This window comes from Crocodylus siamensis, chromosome 9 (assembly GCF_052110815.1).
Source record: "Crocodylus siamensis isolate JL-2025a chromosome 9, ASM5211081v1, whole genome shotgun sequence".
NCBI classification, from domain to species: Eukaryota; Metazoa; Chordata; order Crocodylia; family Crocodylidae; genus Crocodylus; species Crocodylus siamensis.
In genome coordinates, this window is record NC_143403.1 from 609,088 (window position 1) to 633,278 (window position 24,191).

Below are 24,191 nucleotides of genomic sequence, written 5' to 3' on the forward strand. Positions count from 1 at the left end.
CCCGACGCGCCGCATGCAGCATGGGCTGGCCCCAGTCGGGACCCGGTGCAGAGCCACCCCAGGCTGTGCGCTGCGTGAGATGCCCATGACAGACTGGCCCCGCATGCTGGCTCTCATCTGCGGGCCCGATCCAGTCTGGATGTGAAGCCAGCATGCAGGGCCAGTCCAGCCCCCTATCCTGTGTGCAGTCTGCGTGCCCAGTACAGCCCATGTGCATGGGGCACGTGGCACCTGTACCTGCCTGGCCCTGCATGCTGGCTCCAGCACTCGGGGACAGTCTGTGGGCCCAAACCAGCACAAAGGGTCAGGCCAGCATGGGCATCATGTGCTGCGTGTGCCCTCAAGCAGCCCCCTATGCTACATGCAGCACACAGGGTCAGATCCAGCCCACAGGCCATATCTTTGACACCCCGGATGTAAAGCAAAGATAACCAACAAGAGAGAAAGTAATGAACAAAGCTGAAGACAACTGAGCAATGACAGCATGCATCAAACTAATTGTGAACATGTACTGCAATGGACTGGTGCTGGAAGCCCAGCTGACAGAGACTTGTCAGCCCAGGGAGGCACGTTCTGCGCAGGAGGCAAGTGAAATACGACCCGTGGGGCTGTGCAAACACCTCCGCAGGCAGCCCTGGGAGACCAGCAGGTGAACTGCTGGATGTGCAACTGGACATGACACTGGTGTAAACGTTGCAAGGAACAGCTCGGGCACAGGCCAGATGGGACCCTGCAGGGGTACTTGGTCTCTAAACTTCTAGGAACTGAAACAAGACCAAACGCTGGGGAGAACAACTAATACACCAGCCACCACCCGAGAGGATAAAGGTTCTCCTCTGCCTGCCTTCTCGCATGGGTGGGCTGAAATCTCCTTAAAAACAAAGTGCAACATCCCAGCTGGGGACTGGCAAAGCAGACAGTGCTCTCTTCTGAATCTTTATTGATCTAAGAGGTTTCTTTCCTGACTTTTTTAACCTCAGGAGAGCTAAATATTTTTGTAGGAGGCAAGGATTTCTTGTGATACCTCTTACTAGACCAACTGTGCGGCTGTGAGAGGTGTTAAATGCTTTCAGTGCTGTTCTGCAGGTTACCAAACCCCAAGGTCACTGATGCCTGAAAAACCTGTCCGACAGCTCTCCCGACTGCACAGTCGGTCCAGTACAAGGCATCGCAAAACCCCCTTGGCCTCTTGTGCGCTTCCTGGACCGTCACGGCTACAAGGCTCCAGCCCTGCTGCAGGAGCGTGCCTGTCATTTTTGTTCTCCTGTTTGAGGGTGGCTGCTGCGGACGAGGCAGCGAACCGGCGTGAAGCGCTATCAGACGGGTTTGAAAGGGTGGAGACTGGAACGCGAGCTCGTACACGCACAGATCTCAACTCTTCATCAGTCCCTTTCCCTCCCAGCTCCTCAGCTTCCACCTCTGCAGTATTCGTGACGGCATAATCCTGACAGATCTCCAGTTATTCATAAAGCCTTCGAGGAAAGAAGTGATAAGTCCTGCCTGAATTTCTAAACTGAGAGAAACAGAAATATGTTTTCTAAAATAAGATTTTCCAGCCTCTTTCTGGTAGAAAAGGGCACCCAGCCAATTTCTCTCTCTTCACATTTCACTGCTACAAGAATGCACAGACACCACAGTATTTACAGGTCCATAAACTACAAATCAGTGCAGATTTTTTCGACACTGAAAGGGCCTCTTTTGGCTACAGTTGCACCCAGTCCTCCAGCAGTTCTGTGGCACGGAGGAGATGCAAGTGCAACTGGCCCCTCCGAGCTGCGGCACCCGCAGAGGACCTCCCTAGGTGAGGAGGGATGACTCCATGCCTCCTGCCTCCATGAAATGCAAGCCCACAGATCTGCCTCTCAGATGGAGCGCGTAGGCTTAATTGGACTCTAATGAGCTGATGTCTTTGGCTTCACTTTTAAAACAAATCTCAGTTCCTCGTGAAGCAAGATGCATTTCAGCAACTGAATCCTCCATCCACCAACAGCGGTGCAAGATCTGCATTTTTATCTCCATCCACACAATGTTTTCACTCAGGGACTGACCTCCTGTCTCAACTGCTGCAACCCAGGAGCTGCTCCCTGCCCTGTCACAATGACTTCGCCATGCCTGGAGCCAGGCAGGAAGCCCACCCCCACAAAGCATCTCTTCGCTGGAGGACACGTCGGTACTCCAGAACTGAAACCGTTTGGGGAATATTATCAATTTCAGCAAAACTTCCACCAGGGAAGCACAGGCGGATTTTGTATCGGAGCACAGGTGAACAAGCCAATGTTTACCTGCCTCTCTCATTTCCTAGGTGACTGTCTTAATGACCCGGCTTCTGGGGTGTTCATTTATTTTTCCATGAGATATTTTGCCATGTCTTGGCTCTGTTCCAAACAGGGAATGAAAATGAATTTTGAAACCTCTCTTTTTTCTGCCCCCGTGAAACAGAATCCTGTTTTCTGGGCAGCCTAACCACCCCCTCTGGGAATCCTCCTTCAATTCCCTCCTCTGCCCATTCCCAATTTGTCTGCTCAGTTCTTCCTGAGCGCTTCCTCCTTCCTCTGCGCTATGAACTATGCCAGCCTTGGCTGCTGCTTGCCAAAATCTGGCATAAACATCTCCATGTTTTCCCATCCAGCCCCCTTAGGAACATTTTTCCTGAACAGATTCCTCCTGAAGTCACAATATTTGTAGGAAATCAGTCAGCGATTGCATGGGGCCACAGGAGGCTACCTGGCCCTAATCACATAGATTGATATTTATCTGATAAAATGTAAATGGTCCATCCATTACAGTTGCTTGAATTTGATTACGTCTTAGCCTCCCCTTCATCTCCAGCAGTCTTAGTCACCAGTCTGCAGACGCTCACGTATGCGGGTAACTTTACACGCGTAATGACTCCCATTGAAACTGATGGGGCTACTCTCATGCTTACAACCCCCTAAATTCAGGAGCTTCGACTGGGAGCTCCTTGAGGCAAAGATTATCTTCTCGGATGTGCGTGCACAGCGCCTTGCACTAAGGACCCCTGCTCCGTACTACTATAAATGTAAAAACATCACTGCTCTAGGGGAAAGGAGACCACGACAAGAAAAGTCCGGAGCTCGTCATGAAGCTTTGTGTACAAGTCAAATATCAAGGGTCATATAATGGTCAACTGCAACAGCCAACTTCTTTTCACATTGGAAAAGCACTACTCACCAGCATCAGCTGTTGGACACTTCCGAATGGTGAAGATCTGCCCCAAGTCTTCCTCTTCCTCAGGGAGGCCCTTCTGGAGACGCTGCAGTTTGCGCAGACTCTCACTCCGCTGATGTTTCATGGAGCGCACGTGCTGGATGAGGTTCAGTTTGGCCTTGGTGGAGTAGTTGCAGAGGACACAGTGATAATAGCAGCTTTCACCCTCGACCCCACTCTCATGATGCTGAAGGTGCTGTGAAGAACAAAGCAGAGACGTACAGGATAAAGTTGAAGTTGTCTATACCCCTTCCCCAGCCTCTACGGTTACAGCACAGCAAGCTGCTGATAGGTAACTTGGAACTCAACGCCAGGGAAAACACTGAACAAAATCCAAGAGCCAGACCCTCGGGTGGTTACTATGAAGGTACCACGAGTAGGAATTTACCTGGCACCACTGTACTGACCGACAGCAACTTACAGAGAGATTGGGCTGCATGCGGAAAGAGGAAGGATCAACATGGGCAAGGAATTGTTGCCGTGTCTTCTGAAAGGGCCGACCGCGCTCAACAGCGTACGAGAGACAACCCAGGCCCCAAACGCAGGAGTCTGTAACTGAAGAGCGTGGACAAAACCCTCCAGTTCCACACGGGCCCGGAGACCCGAGAGGAGCAAACATCCCAGAGTTTCTTTTTCGAGTGGACGGGTCTATAGAAGGACTTGAAGGAGGTGGGTTATCAGTCTGCAGGTCTGGTGGGAAAAAGGCATGTCATGGGGTGGGTGTGAAGCAAAGGAAAGTCTGTCTTTTGCTGCAGAGCGAGGACTCTGGGGAATAAAGACAGCAGAGGACAACTTCTCAGCCCCCCGGGTCCTGAATCCCCCTTACAGACACAGAGCACCTTGACAGCCCTCAAAAAGACCCTTTCTGAAGTTGACCTCCGCCTCTCACGAAAAGGTGCTGCTCAAGCCTTCAGTAACTTGCTGCCTGTCAGAGTCCATCACTGCCGGCAGAAATATGAAATCGGGGAACTGAGCTCCTCAGAAACGTGCAGCTGAAACGAGAAGCCTAATATCACACCCTACCCTGCGGGGCATCGAGCGCCTCCATGCTGTGTCCCCCTCCCTGAGCCCTCGCCACGCCGTCGAGCCTGGAAGGGTTGAAGGCTGTGCGTGAAGGTGGTTTGACGGCCAGGAATACCATGTGTCAAGCAGAGGACAGGAGCAATGGGGTGTATAAACGCACAGGACCTCGCGGGCAAAGGGGAGCACTGTGCCTCACTGCTCCTCTCCCACAGCTGACACCTTGCAGGAGGCCACGTGCATTTTGCCTGTCGTATGAGAGGAAGAGAAAGAAGAAGGGGGAAAAGTGAGAAATACGGAACGGCTGAAACCAATGGGTCTCCTCATCCTGCTGAAACACAGCGTCCAACTCTTTTGCCCTACGCGAAGGAGCTGGGGAAGGCAGCACATGCTGCTCCTGTGCTGGCTCCAGCAGCCAAGCCAGAAAGACGGATCTCCTTTTTTACTGGAAGACTCCACTGTTAAACCCCGCCTGCACCCTACGAACAGCAAGACTCAGGCTCCGCAGAGCTGCCACCAACGCTGCACAGCACAAATTACACGGGAGAAACACGCAACTAAAACCAAGGATAAAACAGGAGCGATCACTCGGTTGTCTGAGGACACCTGTCGACTCTCTGGCACAGAGCCCCACCGGATCACGCTGGCACAAGGCGCCAACTGTTATTTGCCAGGTCTCTGGGATTCCCGCTGGCTGGAGTGAAACACAAGTGGAAAGACAGGCGTGAATTCACTCTCCCAGCTGCGCAGAGCATGCGGCGAGCCCTGCGTGGCATGGCTAGAGCTCAGGCTGCTCCCCGAAACGCCACAGCAGCACGGCAGCCAGCGCACGGGGACAGAGGGACGCAGCCGGAGGGCGAGGACGACCTCTCAGCCCGTGGCACTGGACTGCAGCACCAGCCCTCGCTACGTGCTTGGAAGTGCTCATCTCACCGCAGCCCCCAACACCACCTCATCGCCTGCGCAAACCCGGGGACACCGCACCCGACACATCCTGGTTTGGGTGAACTGAAGCACGTTCGCTACGGTCGCGTGCTCAGAGCTCCAGCCACTAAGTGTTGTCAGCTAAGGGCCCAAAGACATAGGCGATCTCTCTGAGCCAAGAACTGTTTAAGGCGCAGGACAGGACCGGGAGCTGCTGCTTGCACCTGGAAGGGTCGGGAGAAGGACACGCTCATCCCGGTGCTGCTAATCAGAAGAGCCTCTTGGGGAATCACGATCCATTTAATTAAATTTGTAGGACCCACCAAGACACTTGTGCCACTGCTGCCCTCAAAGGATCTTACTGTTGCTTTCTCTGGGGAGACCTTTACTTCTCCCACCTGCACGCTCATTTCTCTTCTGTTTGTGCCCTAGCATAAGCTTTTGCCAAAAAGACGGAAGGAAAGCCAAGACTGATGGAAGGAAACGGGGATGTCGCAGTGTTGTGCTCAGCTCAGCCAGCCCAGTCCATGCGCTCTGCGGACTCGGGTCTCACGCGGGCAAGAGTTCGGGACTGTGGCAAAAGCACTCATCTCCCCGAGGGCACCAACCTCCGGCAGGCAGAAGCCTCCCAAGTCCTGAGCAGACAACGGAGAGCCCAGGAAAGATGCAGCACTCCCAAACCAGGACCACTTGCATCCTGCCTCTGAAAGCAGCCTGTACCACAAGGTGCAAGAAACCCCAAGCAGGCACGTATGGAAAACCTCGACCACGAGGGAGTTTCCTTTTGCTCTGCCTGCCAGGTGGTAATACAACTGACACCTGGTTCAGGGGAGGTCACCCACGAGGCATTCCCCGATCTGGGGCGCTACATACCCGGTTTAAGGGAAGATTTGAGAGTAAGCTCTCTATGACGACCACAGGAACAATTCTCGCTGCTCTGATTAAAGGCAGACTTCAGGAAACCATTTATTTTAAGCAACTTTGTACATCTCTGTCTGCTGCAGGGCTGTTCCCTTCCCTCCCATCCCAAGGGTGTAGGTGCAGTCAGGATCCCCCCTCTTCGGTCACAACGCACACACAGCCCAATACCTAGACAGCCTATGAGTCTGGCATGGATGTGGCAGTGATGTCACACTTACAGTACTGTGATTTTACTGCACAAGTATACCAGGGGAAAAGCAGGCAAGCACATCACTCCGGCAGTTATTGGCCGGCGCATTACTGAGAATGATGAAACACAGGACAGGTATGTGTAGTTATAGTCCATCATGCTGTAAAGCTTTCCCCAGAAGAGAATTCCCCTCCTTGCACAAACACACATTCAAAATACTAAACAAGAACGCTCATTAGAAGAAAATTCAACTTGAAAATCAAAAGAATATATATTGTTCCTAAGGAAAACCAACCAGCTCCTGTCAGACAGCATTGATCTCTGCAAATCAGGAGGGGGTACTCACCCCCTTCCAACAATAGGAAACTTCTAACATCTGGTTCTTCACGCATGGAATGCAAAATATTGATCTGGTTTAGGCAAAGCTCCACTTGAAAGCAGACACAGACAGAAGTACGCTCTGATAGAAACCGTAAGGCTCACAAGTGAGACTTCCCAGGGGAAAAGGCCTGCGACTGTGCACACACTAACCACACCGTGACACACACTGCTCACAACACCTCTCTCCATGCCTGCACTCAATTCAAAATCCAGTCTGCCCCTCCTCTGCTTGAGAAACACGCCAGGTCTGGCCGCAATGCTCTTGTCGGTCCCTATGGGAAAAGGATCCTAATGCTGAAGGTGTCCCGTGTCATTTATTTGCAGGTGCTTTTAGTACTAGAAAAATTCTCAAGCCCTCAATTAAATACCCATCCTCTGAAACACTCTCCCCAACATCTTCACCACACAATGTGCGCCCTAAATGTGATTTGCCTATTGGCAGTTCACGAGAAAAGCTACTTACAAAAATGAAGATCCCAAGCTCACAGAAGCAGGTTTCTACTATATTATTTTATCCTCACCTCTGCAAACATGCGCCAGTATCCTGATCCATAGGAAAGGCTGGGTCAGGAAGGAACAAAGGGGTGGGATGTGGCTGGGATGATCTCCTTTAGACAAACTTTGTATGCAAGTCAGACTGTGGAAGAATCTACCGTTATCATCTCCTTGGAAGTCAGAAGTGGAAGTCTGCTAGGACAGAAAGATACCGTCACACAGCAATTCCAAATAACAGATTATAGAAAAGCTGTGACCACCAATCACTGAGCCTGCCATTACTTTTCAAGATTAGTGTTTAAGAAAAAAACAGACAGAGACTGGAAATCAGGAAAGAGCTGAGGGCTTGCTTCCACAGTTGCACACCAAAATATCCCAACTAACTTTGCCCCAAAGAGTCGCCATAGCATGGCCTCTCAGACTGATTAAAAAATAATATTATGCATTGCTTTCTAAAGAACTGGGTTAAGCAAGCTGGCATGCACATGTGATTCATAAATGCAAAGGTCAGGCAAAGACCAATGGAGAAATGCCTTAATGCCAGTGACTACAGTAGTGCACAGTGAAGAACGGGGCAGAGATGCTTGTCCTAGGCACGGCGCACGCGCAACAGCAGCAGACGTGAACTTGCAGTGGCGGACACGGGGCGGGCCAAGGAAGGGAGCCGGGGTATCGCGCACAGGCGCCGCGGATGGCAGGGAGACAGTAGGTCGGGCAGGGGGCACCGAGGGTACGGACGCAGGCGGCCGGGGGCCACTGCACAAGGGCAGTAGCAGTTACCTTTGAACTGTGACCTGGGGACAAGCCAGGAATGACACAAATGCAGCAGAACTGCTCAAACCTTAACCCTGGATGAAACAGTGTTAACCTTGGGGCAGTTCTGCTGCATTTGTATCATTCCCACCTTGCTCAAGTAACAATTAGAGCTTATTAGAACAACAAGTATTTACAGCCCGTGACCCTCAATGCGTGCGATATTTACACAGAAAGAGGACAGCACTATACTCCGTATCTTCCTCTTCCCTTGCCTCTCTTCACCCTTCTGTTCGGGTAGTCGCCTCCTAACAAATCTCACCCCCAAGATTTTCTAATCATCATCACCAAAAAGCCCAAAGCCACAGCACTGGTCCTTCTGCTTGCACATGATTCCCCTTCATCACGGCCCGCGTTGCACCTGGTACTTGCAGGCTGCAAACTCCTCCCAGGAGAGGGACCACGTCTTATGCTACACAGCACCAAGCATGATGGCCTAGTGAGGCTGAGAGCCAGCGGAATAAGGCAATAAAACAAGACGTCTATAATCTAGGACACTAGAAATAAGAGGAAGTCCAAAGAAAAGGAGGTCCTGCGCAGAATTCAAATAGTGATCTAGTGAGGGATGATGCAGAGAAGGCTGAAGTTTTAAATGCCTTTTTTGCTTCAGTCTTCGTGAATAAAGTCAGCTACCAGATGACATGTGCAACCAAATGGGGAAAGAGGCAAAGAGCCTAGAGTAGCGGCAGAACAGGGTAGGGGTCACATAGAGAAGCTGGATGCTTTCGAGTCAGCAGAGCAGGACGGGATGCACCCGAGTGCTCAACGACTTGGCGGAGGTAATCTCAGAACAACGAGCAACCACCTCTGAGAACTTGCGGAGGTTTGGTGACATCTTGTGTGACTGGAAAAAAGGGGCAAATACAGTGCCCATCTTTATTAAACGGAACAAGGAAGACCCAGGGAGCTACAGACCAGTCAGCCTGAGCTCAGTATCTGGAAAGATCAGGGAGCAGGTCCTCAAGGAACCCATTTACGTTGTCATCAAGAGCAAGGTGATCAGGAATAGTCAGCACGGCCACAGCAAGAGCAGAGGTCATGCCTGATGCACCTGATGTCCTCCTACGATAAGATGACAGACTCTGTGGATGGGGGGCAAATGGCAGATGTGATGTACCTTGGTTTTATCAAGGCTTTTCACACCATCTCCCATGACAGTCTCATTAATTAGCTGAAGACATGCAGATTACAATGAATGTACTGCAAGGCAGATCCAGAAATGGCTGGATCATCATGCTCAGTGAGTAGTCATCAATGGCTCAACGTCTAGATGGAAGCAGGTTTCAAGTGGGGCTCACGAGGGGTTTGGCTTTGTTTAACTTCTTCATTAATGACTTGGACAATAGGACTGAGTGCATGCTAATTCGTGGATAACACCAAGTTGGGTGGCGTTGTTGACGCTCTGGAAGGGAGGGCTAGGACCCATAATGACCTGGGTGAACTGGAGAAATGGTCCAAAATCAATCAGATGAAGTGCAACAAGGATAACTACGAAGTCCTGCAACTGGATCAGAATAGCTGCATGCACAAATAGAAACTGGGGAATAATTGGCCAGGCTGCAGTACTAGAGAGAAGGAATTGGGGATTACAGCAGAGAAGAGACTGAACTGGAGTCGACTGTGTGCTCTTGTTGCAAAAAAGCCAACAGTGTATTCAGTTGTGTTAACAGGAGTGTTGCTTGCAGTAAAGGGAAGGGATTCTCCCACGCTATTTGGCACAGGCGAGGCCTCACTTGGGGTACTGTGTTCAGTTTTGAGCCCCACTTCACAAAGGATGCAGACAGGTTGAAAAGTCCAGCAGAGAGTGACAAAAATGATCAGTCTGGAAAACATGACTTAGGAAAGGCTGAAAAAGCAAAGGGTATTTAGCTTGGAGAAGAAAAGACTGGTGGGGAATTTGATACCCCTTCAAATCCCTGAAGGGTGATTACAGGAAGGATGCAAATGAGCTTTTCTCTGTGGCTGTAGGGGACAGGACTAGGAGCAATGGTCTCAAACTGCGGCAAAGGAAATTTGGATTGGTTGCGAGGAGGACCTCCCTCCAGGAGTCGGGGAACCTCCATCCAGACACCGTCACGAGCAGGCTGGACAGACACTTGGCCGGCACGGCCGAGCCAGGGACGCTCCTGCCTCGAGCAGCGGGGCGTCCCTTCCAGCCCTGCTCTCCTCTGATGCTACGAGCCTAAAAGGGACCATTGTAGTTGACTCCAGTATACACAACCAGGATGATGCACCGCGATGCTCCACCACCACCTCTTACCGTAAACAGGAGTAACGGCGGTCCTTCCTTCTCACCGCACGTGATCCAGTTTAAATCGGCAGAGGCCTCACAGGACTAAATGAATATACACACGTACACTCGGAAGCTTTTCACACAGAGGGCACTAGCTGAGCGAACATCACCTTGCACCTTCCTGTGAATGGAAGATTATGTCCAAAGAAGGGGCTTTACTCTTTTCTTTAAGTCTTAGGCAGTGGTTTCCCTTAGGATGTCTTGCAACAGAAGGGAATAGAGGCAAAGGATTGCACCTTTTCCATCTCAGAGGGTATTCACAAGCATCAGATTCAATATAAAGGAGTAAGTGCTGTTAAAACATGTCTAGTTAATAAAAGATGTTAAAAAGACTAAGCAAAGGTGGCTAGCAGAGGGCGAGCGGAGTAGGCGAACGGTGGTGGCACACGGCACCCCATCAGCCCTCACAGAGCTCGCAGCGACCTCTACCCTACAGGCACATTTCTGTGCTCCCAAATCCCTGTCAGAGGGGGGACTCCAGGCAAATCCAAGAACGCAGGCCGTTTTAAAAGCCCTTGTACACACATGCTCATCCACTGGCAAATGCTCCCCACTTAGCACGTCAGTGGGTACACGTGCCAGTCTCAGTCCCTTCCACCCTAAGTGGGAAAGGTTCGCATGTGAACCCCACGGCCAGGGCAGCACCGTGGCACTAATGGAAAGGGGGTATCCCTCCCGCAGCTCGACCAGGCTAATGTGTCAGATGCCAAATCATACATGGACATCTCAAAACACAGCATTCAAGAAATGAAACCAAACAGAAACCCCCCCCAAAACAGAACAAAAACCACCCAACAAAACCCTGTACCCACTAAGAACTGAAGAGAGAGAGCAGATTCCCAAATACGCTTCTCTGAGCTTTATTTCTGCTTCAGTACTACAGGGCTGCACAGGGCCACGGAAGAAAGAATTTGGCTTTTAAAGTACAAGCTTCTCAGTGAACAGAGCAGACAGGCCGGCGGGACGAGTGCCACAGCACGGATTCTGCGTTCCCTGGCTGTAACTGCACACACGCGTCCTCAGCCGGGATCCACGTGTGCAGAACAACACTGCCACAGGAAGGAATCGGGGTCTGGCACAGAAACCCCGCGAGCTCCCCCAGCGCAGTGCTGATCCCATACGCTGCACCAGATCAATCATGCAACCTCCTCGCACAAGAATTTGGACCGCTAATGAAAAAGTCATGTGGAGCAGCTGTCTGATGCTGGCCTGCTCCAAGCGCTGCATAACAGTCGGAGCTGGCTCAATCCGTCTCGCTCTCCTCTCACACCTGCAGCCCGCGCTGGAATTTCCTGGAGCCGTCCGCGAGGCCGGGGAGGCAGCACGCAGCGGGAGTAGTGCTGGCCTGACACCGAGAGGGCGGGCCTGCCTGTCCAGACCTCTGCAAGGACGAAGGATTGCTTTTCACTGCGGCAGGCTCAAAAGATGAACTTTCACGCTCTTCAGATTTCCTCCCCTGTCCCTAAACTGCTCACTGCCCTGGGAGCGCAGATCCACACCCTCGCCTCGGAAACCCTCAGCCTCCGGCACTACGCAGCACAGCGGGACGGCGGGGGTAGTTCCTGCCCGGTTCCCAGCCGTGCACATGCTGCAGTGCATCCAGACCCGCTGCCCCGCACCCTCCCGCAGCGCAGCGTCACTGTCCCCTGGACACCCAGGCACCCTTCAGCCACCACTTTCTCCCCAGACCCAGATGTTCCCTAACGTGCCATCACTAAACATTTAAAAGTTGTATTTTTAAACAAGAAATGTGGCTCTTATCTGCCTTTCAGGTTGTGAGCTTTGTCTCTGTTTTCCTCTGTAGCTACAGGGTCTAGCAATTTACCTTTTTTCCACCCAAACGACGCCTACACCTTTGATGCGACTGCATGACTGAGGTGAAGAGCCAGTGGCTCAACTGGAGGTCCTCTGCAGACCCTCTGGCCTGGATTCCAGCCGCTTGCTCCTGAGGAAGCGTCTCCTGCGCTTTAATCCCGATCAGAGCCAACTGAATCCATCCAGCGGCCTGACGTGGCAGGAATCACGATGTACCTTCCTACCGGTATCAACCCCCTAAAAACCCCTTGATGGCCTGGCCGGGGATGGTGACAGACACAGGAGCAGCAAAAGCGAGACCTCTTTCCCAGACAGACACTCAGAAGCACTCACTGAACTGCCCCACCTGTCCTTTTTTGTGATTGGGAGGAAGGCCCGTAGCAGGCCATATTCACCGGTGCTTTCAATCAGCCCTGCTCGCCCGTGGACCTCTAGCAAGTGTTTTACTGAAACTCAGCGTGGTGACCATCACCATTCGCAGGCGCTCCTAGAAGAGAGCAAGGGAAGGCAGGTTTCCTTTCTAAGGCCTGGAACAAGACGGTGGGCGACCAGGGCAGAGGCGTTTTCCCCGATGACCGTAAGCCGGTGCTTGCGGTGAAGGGAAGACGACAATCCCGTTGGCGGCTCTGCAATGCTTTTGGGATGCCCCATAAACAACCCAGACAAAACACCCAGCAGACTGGGTTTTGCTCCCCCACCCCTTTAAGTCTCATTAAAAGCCAATATTGTTCAGCTTAAAGATGGAGAGCTCAGCATGGATTTTACTGAACGTTAAATCAACCAGCAAGCGTAGCCAGCAAACTCTGTGGCACTTTAACTTTAAATAATGCAATAATTATTGAATTTCCTTTTTATAACCGAAGTGCTGGAATGTAAACAATGGGGCTGTAATTGCAGGAAGGGGGGATCAATAGAGGCAATCGTTTTCAGCCATGTTAATTGTAAATACAATTGCTCCAAGATGTCAGCCTTGTTCTTCTCGCTCCCAGAATCATCCTAACGGATGACAGAGTCCAACTTTCCCATTACAGCTGTTCGTTCCTTTAAGAGGTTCTCAATCAGGTCTGATCAATCTGTCAAGATAATGCATGGAGTAAGTAAGACTCTTCCAAACACAAGCTTCCAATCAATAGCCTGGACCAGCTTAATGAGGAGGGGCTAAAGCCCAGAGGGAGGCAACAGCCCTAGCTTTCGCCTGTCTTTGGCAGGCTGGCTTCTTCACATGGCCCTGCTAAACGGATCAGCTCTTAACGAGGACATTGTTTATGCAGGCTCCAGTGAGCAGCAACCTTCCCCATTCCCCAGGGACAGATGGACACACAACAACATAGATTAACAGAAAACAAGATGGGGCCAAATTAGGTTTAACTTGGACTTCCCCCTCTCTCCTTTTCTTAATTGTGCAGGCGGCCTGAGAGCACTAATTAATCATTCATTACAGGAGATTCGGATATGTGAAAGACTCTGCATGCTCATTAAATGTGTAAAAGCTTCACAAGGATCCCTCCCACCTACTTCTTCAAGAACAAAGTCCACTGGAAAACCTCTTGCCTGCCCAACTCTACCTGACAGCCATTTCCTTGCCCTGAACAACCGTGGGCAGAAGGGAGGCACCGCCGTGCTACAGGGCAGCGGAGCCAACAGCTCGGCGGTGGGTGGCGGCAGAAGCTGCATCCCTACGCCCTGCGAGATGTCCTGGACCTCGAAGCATTACTTCGGGCCCAGCTCACAGACCAGGATCCAGGCGTGTTTGGTAGTGCGCTCACAGCCCAGGCAGAGGGCAGAGCGAAGGGGCTCTATGCAGGTGCCAACTAGCTTACAGCCACGGCCCTTTGCTCCTCCATGAGCGGATCGGCAGCCACGCCGGAGCAATCCCTTCCAAGGTCCAAGAGCTTTCCAGTTCCCTTCCGCCTGCAACAGCTTCTCGGAAGGCCCAAGAGGTGCACGCTTCAGTACCTGCTCAGGTAAGTCCAGGAATATGTTACTGCAATTAGTAAGCTCCATAATGAGTAAATGAGACAACACAACCCCAGGTGACGACGTTTCCTACTGTCACCACATAGGCAGCTCAAGCCTGTTACGGCCAGCGTTGCTCTCAAATCTCAAGATCTGTTTCATCAAGCCTTTATTGCACGCTCTTCGAACCCCAACATTTAAACAATACAAAGACGCAGGACCAACATTTTAACTAAATCTTGGGGAATTCCATTAAAGTTCCTGGACCTTCCTCTCTTCCTTGTTGCTGGCCATCCTTATATACGTGTCTATAACTACCACTGTAGCAGCAGCGGAGCGACGAGGCAGACTCGGGGGCACATCTTACACACACAGGTCCCTTTGTGCTCAATGGTCTGGTTCTCCCACGATTCTGCCCCCTCTACTCAGGACAACCAGCTCCAAGCACCCAAAAGTCAACTGCGAGGCCCGCTAACAAATCACAACGGGCTGATGGTTATTAAACTCTAGGGGGAAAAGTTCGTACTTTTTAAAAATCCGTCTTCTGATCTCTGAAGAAACCAGATGTTCAGGCTTTCTGCAAACAGGGAGACTATCAAAAATTTGCTTCCTTTTCAAATGGAAGCTTAGATTGTCAGGATACTGGGTGCTGTGAATTCAAGGAAAACACCAGCTATCATTGGTGCAGGCATCATGGCATCTGGCAACATGCCTACTGCTTTCTTTACACATTACAGATCTCGTCATGAGCTACTTCTTCCCCTTCCGTGGTCGAAGCAGGAGTAGCAGATCATCTACCTTTTCCATCGAAACTTCTTTACTGTTTAGTGGGAGAGGTGAAAGAGCAGTGCTGTTTGCAGGCAACTTAATTTCACATCAGTTTACATTTCTGCGGAAAAATGTTTGCCAGAATTGTAAACTGCAACAAGAACAAACAAGAACGTGTATATCTATCAAAACTAACAAAGGAAGCTTGAATCACTGAAGCCCAGAAATTAAAATACCATGGGAAGAGTATGACAGGTGATGTCTATTTTATACGAACTGACAACATTTCAGGTAAATTTTCAAAACAGACCATAGAGCTTAGCTATGAATGTGGCAGTGACACGGCTAGAACAAGACAGACATCTCACACTCGACATCCCCAGCACTTACGTTACCTTTTGCTACTGCAAATATTGCGACATTTGCAAATGTTTGGTTTCAGTGGGCGATTTTTGCCCCTGCAAATCCAAGACTAACCACAACTGAAAGGGTTTTGCTCATCACAATTAAGCACAGTTTACCAACATTTCATGCTTTCCAAACAACTGGTCCTCAGTGTGGCAGAAGAAGCGATACACTATTTTTAAACAATGCAATAGGAAAGCTTATGTTTTAAGAGATGGCACCCAGAATTAAATCCTGCAGACTCTTACACCACTTCACTGTGCCAACACCGAAGGGTAACACAGGTCCTTCCTCCCTGCACTTCTTTTGACCCTTCACTCAACAGAGAGGAGTCAGGGGATGCAAAGAGCCCCTTCTCTCCCATGCTGGGGAGGAGAACAACACAGGGGGCTGCTTGGAGGTGGAGAGAAAGCAGTGGTCACAGCCAGGCCTGGGTACAAAGATCCTGCTACCTAGCCATTTCCTATGCAGCTGAAGCAGGTAAGATTTGGTTAGATCCCCTGTGAACAGCTGGGGCAGTATCAGTGGCTGGTGTGAAGTGTGCAGCAGTGGCCTACGCCTGCAAGAGGTAGAGGCATAAGGCTCACTGTCCATATTGGCTTGCAGATGTCTGGTAGTTAGGAAAGGACGGGGGTTTCAAGTGGGGAAGAGGGTTAATTGTTAAGCCTTCCACACACAAAGGCCTTTTGTGGGCCTTGATGATGTATTATTTTCTCTAACAGCCATCTTGAATTGATTCACAGCGCTACACTGAAAGGATGCGCACAAGGGGACTTCACATCCAAAGACGCAGTACAAAACTACCCCCAGATTAGCCGCACTGGGTGCATGCTTACACAGGCTCAACATTAAGACAACTTTGTGAGACCTCCACTGTGGCTTTCTAGAGTCTCAATTCATTTTGAAATAACTTCCTAATATTCAAAATTAAGCACATGAGTTTATAACCAATGATAGCTAATTTAACAATATTTAAAAGGGCAAACTTTATTTTTAAAAAATTGTGCGAAAACTAAGAGTTTTGCTCCAGGTTCATAAGAAGGTGAACTTACAAATTCAGAAGAGAGATGGAAGGCATGCCTCCTGCATCTTGGAGCAGTGAGGAGGGGACGGGGGAGGCAGATAAAGGATCTGCTCAGGTACAGAAAGGTTTGCATCTGCTAGGAAATTACCATAAGCAGCAGGAAGCAAAATGCTGGCATTTCCTGTCCACAGACCTGGACCAGGCGACAACCCAATGAAACTTCTGCACTTGTAACCCAATACTGTAATGGGTTTTTTGCTGCTACATCACAATTCATAGTTCACCATCACCCTATTTGTTTTTGCATTACTGCTTCTCTAGCTGTCTTTTGCACTGAATGTCTTCGTTATAGGTGCTGCATCTCATTTCTTATTTTTTTTGCCCATTTGTTGCAATCTGTTACGTTGCTTAAAATCATTTTTCTGTCCTTATCAATTTAATGTCATCAAGGAATTTCATCCATATGCTGCTCATTCCTTCTTCTGCTCTAGTTCATTAATGGAGCTGTTAATGAACACTGGTCTTTACCACCCAGTTTTGTACCACCTAGACATCACTGCTATTCATCATTACCCTCTGTCTTGCTCTAGCCCACTTTTGGCTGCCACGACACGGCACTCATTCAACCAAATCTCAGCATTTTGAATCCAAGTCCTTGTTTCCACAGCACATAATTAACTTGCGGAACTCATTGGCACAGGCGGTTGTCGAGGCAGATCGTACAGCCAGGCTTAAAAAAGGGACCAGATGCACTCATGGATGATAAATCCATGAACGTTATTAAATAAAACTGTCAGTGGCGCAGCCCTGGCACGCCTACACCAATGATGGTGGATGCCGGGCAGATGTGACAGGGGATGGATTACATTAGACATGCCTTGTACACACATACACCCACACACTCATTTTACCATATTCCTCCTTATTTATCCCGCTACCCCCAAGGTAAATAGTCCCTATCATTTCACTCCTTTCAGTTAAAAACGTTCAAAGCCCAGCGCATCCCCCCTGCGGCACTACACCATGCCAAGTGACCTGTAATTATACCTGGGAACCAGCTGAGCATCTACCAGCGAGTGGCCCTCCTGACCAGCACAGCGCCCCTGGAAATGCCCTTCCGAAAATGAAGGAGGAGTTGCCACAGTACGCAGGTATCGCGAGTGCCCGTATCCCCTGAACTCTGAGAAGGAGTTGCTTACACGAATCCAAGCCAAGAGGAAGAGATCAAAGACAGGCAGCAAAAGGACCAGTCCAGCTGAAGCACAAAGGGAAGCAGGCTAGGAAAAAAGCAGCAAGGTAACACACTGGACTACTACAGGAGACTCAGGTCAAGGGAAGACAGAGCATCAGTAGAAAAGGAGCATCAGTGATGAGATGCTCCTGAACTGTACACTGGTTTAAGGAATAATAGGAATCCCAATACCACGCGCTGGAACCAAGCAACAACGGACAGGAAACACAGCTGGAGCCAGAAGTCAGCTCTAAAATGTCATTTCAACCTCTTGCTTGATCAAGGGGAATCAGAGGAAGATGAAGTAGGGCAGAGTAGCTTGCCTCTCCCGCTATGGGACTGTTGTGTTCTCCATTCACTAGCAGCACTGCCTGATCATGCTGGTTGAAAGCTATGCAGCAGAACTGTATGCACAATATGAAAGGCATGCCCTCTCTCAGACCCTCTAGGACTATGCCAAGACACTGCCTTTGTGATCAAATGACTGTCTGAGTACCTGCAGGAGATTCCTGCAGACTCTGACACTTCGCAACAGCGGGTCAGTGCAATAATGCTCCATATGAGAAACCAGAGCCAGGCACAGCCAACTACACTGAACTCATTTTATTTAATACAATACTGTGGGCCCAGATTTACTTCACTTTCTCAGTATTTATTGTTTCATCTATCTCAAGAGAAGCTACAAGTGCTATGAGAGACTGAAGAGTTCCTTGTTTTCATATAGTTTCTTTATAACTTCCTACAGCAATGTACTTTAGTGAATCCCAACAGATAGCCCTACAGTAGCCACAGTACACCAGACTATTACATTTTTACTCTCTCCATAAATCGAAGAACGCCAATATCGTGGAGAGGGAGGACATGACCCTTCCTACAAAGCTATCAACAAGGGCTGCATTTAAAAGCACCAGAACTGGGGCAGTGCTTCCTCGGCCGTCCTGGCTGACGCGCGGCTCGCACGGGAGCGTCTGGGGCACTGCTTCCTAACATCCGTGCCGTCCCGACTGCAAGACGCGTCCTATCCTGGCACCTGGCAGCACAAGTGACTGAGGCCAGGGTACCCCCATCACCTGGCTGCAGCACGGCGCTGCAACGTACTTGGATGTCAGGACTCAACTAGTGCAGAAGGCTGGAGCCCATCTTGGCAACACTGGTGTCCGGAAGCGCATCCAATTTGTCCTGCTCCCCCCACACTGAACTCAGAGACCAGGTGTCAAACCTGCTTGGCCCTGCGGGCCAGACCTGGGCTGCAGGGCTTGTCACGGGCTGGACAACCCAACCCCAGCGGCAGGGTGAGCAGCGGTGGCGTCACCTCCCCGTGAACCGGCACCACCGACAGCATCTACCGGCCGTGGGGTTCATGCCACCATTGCTCACCCTGCCGCTGAATTTCTGGCCCGTGAAGCAGGATCCAAAGTTGGGTCTTCCAAACCAAGACCCGGCCTGCAGGCCAGGTATCACGCCTCTGTGGGCTAGAGCCGTAGGACGCTCCCGTGAGCCCACGGGATCAAAGTCAAGGCCGCTAAAGTGCTCGAAACCCAAGCCCAGGCCAGGATATCTAGGGGGTCCTGTAAGAGTCCTGGATGAAGAGGGTAGTTGAGAATTTCTACAAGGCGGGTAACGCGCGTCTGCAGCAGCCCAAATGCTCTTGGGGTCGGCTCAAGCCTGCCGGATGCGCTCCCACCAGACCAGACCGTCCCCACCCTCGTCGCCCACTCAGCGCCAGGGGCCTCTCTCTGACCTTGCCTTCGACCAGGAAGCAGCGCATGCAATACCACCAAAGCAAGACACCCACGTCTCTCCCTGAAGAGAGGGCTACCAACGGGCCTGGCCCAGCATTTTGGAGCTACTTCAGGCTCTCAGGAAAATACTCTTCAAACGCTCAGGTTTCTGTCTGCACAGTAAAGGCTGCAGCTCACAGACCCTCTGGAGCTCTCTGTAACGTGGCATCAGAGACCAGCTTCCAAACCCTGAGCCCCCGTCGGTGCGATCGCTCACGCGCGGGTTCCCTCTGCCCCGTCGGGGCATTTGGAAAGGCTGCCGCTTTCGACCAAGTGCTGCACTGTTCGTTGGGCACTGCATTCGCCTGGGGGTGTCTAAGATGTTCAGCCTGGGAAGTGCTGTTTTGAAGCGTCCGCCTCCAGATCTCAGTTTCATAGTTGGTCGGGTTGGAAGGGATCTGAGCAGATCATCAAGTCCAACCCCCTGCCACGGCAGGAAAGGATGCTGGGGTTAGACGACCCCGGTGAGGTGATTATCCAGCCTCCTTTTGAAGACCCCCAGGGTAGGAGCCAGCACCACCTCCCTTGGAAGCTGGTTCCAGACCCTAGCCGCCCTGACTGAAGTATTGCCTCCTGATGTCCAGCCTGAATCTACTCTCGGTCTGTCCCACACATCTCTGTCAAGCCGGTGCCCAGTGGGGAACTGTTTGGCATTGGTACAAAAGTTGTAGGAATGGGTTTGACTTTTCCCAGTGATCGGCCCCCTGTTGCTGCCCACAGGTTTGGTTCAGCATCCTCAGTCTCTTCCAGGAGCTTGTGGGCTTCACGTACGAACGGTTTATGACTCTGAAGCCTCTTAAACCTCCATCTGTTCAGGTCTTCAGTTAGCAGCCGGTGGAGCAGGTGATTTTTGTCATCTCTGCTAGTAATGATGTTAGGGTCTGTCTTCTTGTATCATTTAGTCTAATACCCGAGAGTGCAGGGAACACATGCGTGTGCGGGTAGGTTGTGCAGCCTCAGTCGAGTCTCAGCACACTCTCAAGTACAGCATGAAGCTTTTCGGCGTGACAAGTTCTGGACCGTACGGGACCACAGTACACTGCTGGGACGAGGTGGTCCTGAGCACTCTGCAGTTCGCACCCCATGCCGCAAGGATGCAAAGGGATGTTTACTAGACTGTAACAGCTGCGATGGGGGATGTTTCAAACAGACCCGTCACAGGCTTGTTGATGCCACCCCACGATACAACCTGCTGGAGAGGACAGGAGAGATCCAGTTCTGACATCCCTGCTCCCCCCGTGACTCTGCTGTGGGGTCTGGGGCTTCCAGCACTGCAGTCCGGGAGCACGAAGTGTGCATCTTGCACGCGCGGGAAACTCTCAACGAACGGCACAGGCAAGGGGTCTGTTATCAACTGCTTGCAGAAGGCAAACCAGCAGGCTTCAGGAATTCCCACTCTGAACACCAGAGAAGTGCTCTTATTTGAGCTTGCCCTGGAATGGGGGATCCAGGCAGAAAAGCAAAGGCTTCAGCTCTCCCGTTCCTCCGCCAGGAACCAAGCCTGAAGCAGGCTCAGTAGCTGGAAGGTGCTGACAAGCATGGCCCCTTTTCCCCATGCCTTGCCACAAAGCCAGAGAGGGGAAAAAGCTAAGAGACGGGTGCGCTACGGCTCATGGAGTTTACACCAAGCCAACGGAGCTGCAGGCTGAGAACCCGGCGACTGGATCCGAATTCAGACCTCGGCTCTGCCTCTGCACTGGAGCGACAGACGCGGCACCTTCCCTGGATGCTGAACGCACGGCCTCTGCTTGTATCTGAGGACATGGGCTGTTGTTCATGTTCGTGTGCGTGCGTGACGCATTGCTGCAGGACATTTCCACATCCTGCCAAGGCCAGGTCCACACTAGGGTGGACTGGCTGGGAGAGTGGTCCTGTCAAATCACATTAGTACCGGCAGTGGAGCCATCTTGTTGGTGTAAAACACAGCGAGTGGAGGAAGGGAGTAGAGAAGCCTCTTCTAATCCGTCCACGTAATGTCACCGAGGCCGACTGCCAACCAGGAGAGTGAGTTTATCCATACGCACAAACGTCATGGCTACGAGAGCAGGACTGTGAATGCAGACGGGATCTCATAGATTCATAGATTCATAGATGCTAGGGTCGGAAGGGACCTCAATAGATCATCGAGTCTGACCCCCTGCATAAGCAGGAAAGAGTGCTGGGCCTACATTACCCCAGCTAGATACACATCCAACCTTCTCTTGAAGACCCCCAGGGTAGGGGAGAGCACCACCTCCCTTGGGAGCCCATTCCAGACCTTGGCCACTCGAACTGTGAAGAAGTTCCTCCTAATATCCAATCTAAATCTGCTCTCCTCTAGCTTGTGGCCATTATTTCTTGTAACCCCCGGGGGCGCCTTGGTGAATAAATACTCACCAATTCCCTTCTGTGCCCCCCTGACGAACTTATAGGCAGCCATCTCAGAAACACAACTCATGTCCTCCAAGCGGGCTTCTCCGAACCTGGCGGTGGGGAAGGTCAACCAAGGCTCTGCTTCAGCCAGAGATTTTCTGCTTCCTAACCCCACACGACCAGGCCTGACAGACACACAAAACAAGCCCCAATCTCAAGGGTGGAGAAGCTGAATCCATGGCATGGCGCAGCCAAGAGAATAAGAGGGGGAAGAGAAGCTGGAGGACGAAGTCTTTGGAAAACCTCTCTGCAAGGGTTCGACACACTGGGTACAAAAGGAAACCACTTCTGAAGCACAGAGCAGACATGGGCATCTGTCCTACCCAGGCCTAGCCACTGGATTAGTGTCTCAGCGGTGCACACCCATGGAAAGAAGTCAAGGTGGGGAGCAGGGGAAGCAACAGCATGCCTGGGGTCACCACGTCCCATGTGCCTTTTTGTGTTGTCCCCTTGATCCATGGTGGTCTCAGGCCCCGCTGTATGTGCTGGGGCCTTGTCCAAAGGAAACCGAGACCAAACGTTGGCTTCTTAGTGACCCATGCAATGTCTCATGTATCAGCATCTCCGCACTGAAAAGTGGTGACAGGGGCACTTCAACTAAACCTCATTGAAGGAACTTTAGTTAAAGTGGCCCTGCCACCATTTTTCAGCACAGGGATGCTGATACACGAGACACTGGAGTCTGCTGGAGCACGGTAATTACCACGCTCCAGCAGACGCGATTAGGCAAATCTGCTCCAACGTGCTGCACGTGTATAGGTGCCCACTGAGTCCGGGCAAAACAGCTGCCTTTACTAGCCAGCACCAAGCAGGGCCAGTGCACACTTTTCTACCAAGGGGACGCATAACCCATGTCCCAGTCTGTCACCGCTGCTGGTTAATGGCGCTGTGCCCTTCTTGGGGAGGGCACTAGGCACCGCAAGTGATCGCCAAAAGCCAGACTAAAACACTCTTCTTCAGTGGCAGCCCCTGCTTCTGAGAGGGCTGCAGCGCTGAAGGCCAAATCATGTTGGTGCTGAGAAGACTGTGGCCTTAGCCTACGACCTACACCCGAGATCTTCTCCCAGTTCTGAATTTGCTCCCTCTCTGCCTTTGGGCCACGAACATAACAAGCATCACACTGGGTCAGGCCAGTATCCCGTCTCCAGTGGTGGCCAAGGTGGATGCTGTAGAGGGAGATCATCTGAAGAAGGTATACTGAGAGCGATCTGTCCCCCGCTCATCACCTTCCCTGGCGCCCGTCAGCATTGGTTCAGAGATGCCTGTGGAAACAGCTCCGACTGTCTTGTTTAACACGACACTCCACTTCTAGGCCTCAGTTTCACACTCTGAAAAATAGGAACGTCCTCTGGAGATCATGAGAAGAGTCAACCGGTATTTTGGAAAAGACTTTAAAGAACAAGTATGGCAAAGGGCTGCAAAGGGATGACAAAAACACTTGTGTTCTCAAATTAAAAATACATGGAGAGAGCATTCTCCCCACCTCTAAAATGCAGCCTCCTTCATGGTAAATTAAACAACCGCTATAACAGCTTACAAATACACATGGGTTACAGGGAAAAATCTCTCCTGCCGTTTTCTCTCTCAAGTAGGTGGGATGCCATTAACGTGGGCATGCCGTCCAAGCAGACTGATTTTTTCCTGGTCTTGTGAAGGGTGTCACGGGATCTTTGCCAGCACCAGAGGCCAGGACCGTTGTCCGAACAGAAACGCACAGAGTAGCTCTGCACCTCCCTTTTTCCTGCAGGATGAGACGGCACAAGGCCAATAACACAGAGCTTCAATCACCAGAGCCTGCCTTTTCCACTGCAAGGTTTTGCTGAGCCAACATTGTCACTTCAGGGCTTGTACGCGCTGGGAATGTGGCAGAAGTCGTCAGTCTGCAGGAAGAGCCAGAGGGGAAATTCCAGCAGACCCCAGCTGAATAAAGCTCCTGCCACGGGAGAGACGCAGCAAGCCGCGCTCTCGCAGCCAGGCTGCAGATTAAATCGCTCCTCCCTGCAGGCAGTGGCCCCAGCTCCAGGCTGCGCTCGTCTGCCGAAAGAGAGGTCTCCAGCTCCCGGAGGAGAGCAGGGAAGCAGCCGTGGACTCATCACGGATGGCAAACTGATCACACGAGGAAGCGCTAACTGGACGGGGATGTTCTGTGCCTTGCCTCTGACTTCCCGGGTCAAGGAAGCCAAGCTCCTGCTGTGCTAGCCAGGACTAGAGTTGACAACCCAGGAGAACCCCTCCAGCCCCATGTTCGTAAAGCAGAAGTAAACCAGAACAAAATCTGGGTCAGCCACCCTTCCCACCTAAGGGGTCAGAGCCCTGATTTCAGAGGACCGCTGGGGGAGACTGGGACAGGGTCTTGTTGAACCCATGTAACCCTGGGGATTGAGGTGGTGGGGTGAGGGCTGGGACCACCCCGGCAAAGCGTTCACGGCTGTCTGAAGCATCCCCTTTACAGTCTACTAAATCAACAAAGTCAGTCTGTACCCAGCAGTTTTTCAGACAGCCTAGGAGGAGCCCCACCTGAAACCCTCTCCACT

General features: G+C 51.3%; 1 protein-coding gene across 10 annotated transcripts in view; it reads right to left on the bottom strand.

The window, feature by feature from the left end:
• Window positions 1–24,191, bottom strand: part of ZFHX3 (zinc finger homeobox 3) — an 832,685-nt gene that overhangs the window by 85,519 nt on the left and 722,975 nt on the right. For all 10 annotated transcript variants that reach the window (XM_090063359.1, XM_090063361.1, XM_090063365.1 and 7 more), the window contains one exon: window positions 3,193–3,424. In XM_090063359.1, coding sequence (XP_089919485.1) covers window positions 3,193–3,424 — 232 coding nt within the window. The remainder of the gene's footprint in view (window positions 1–3,192; window positions 3,425–24,191) is intronic.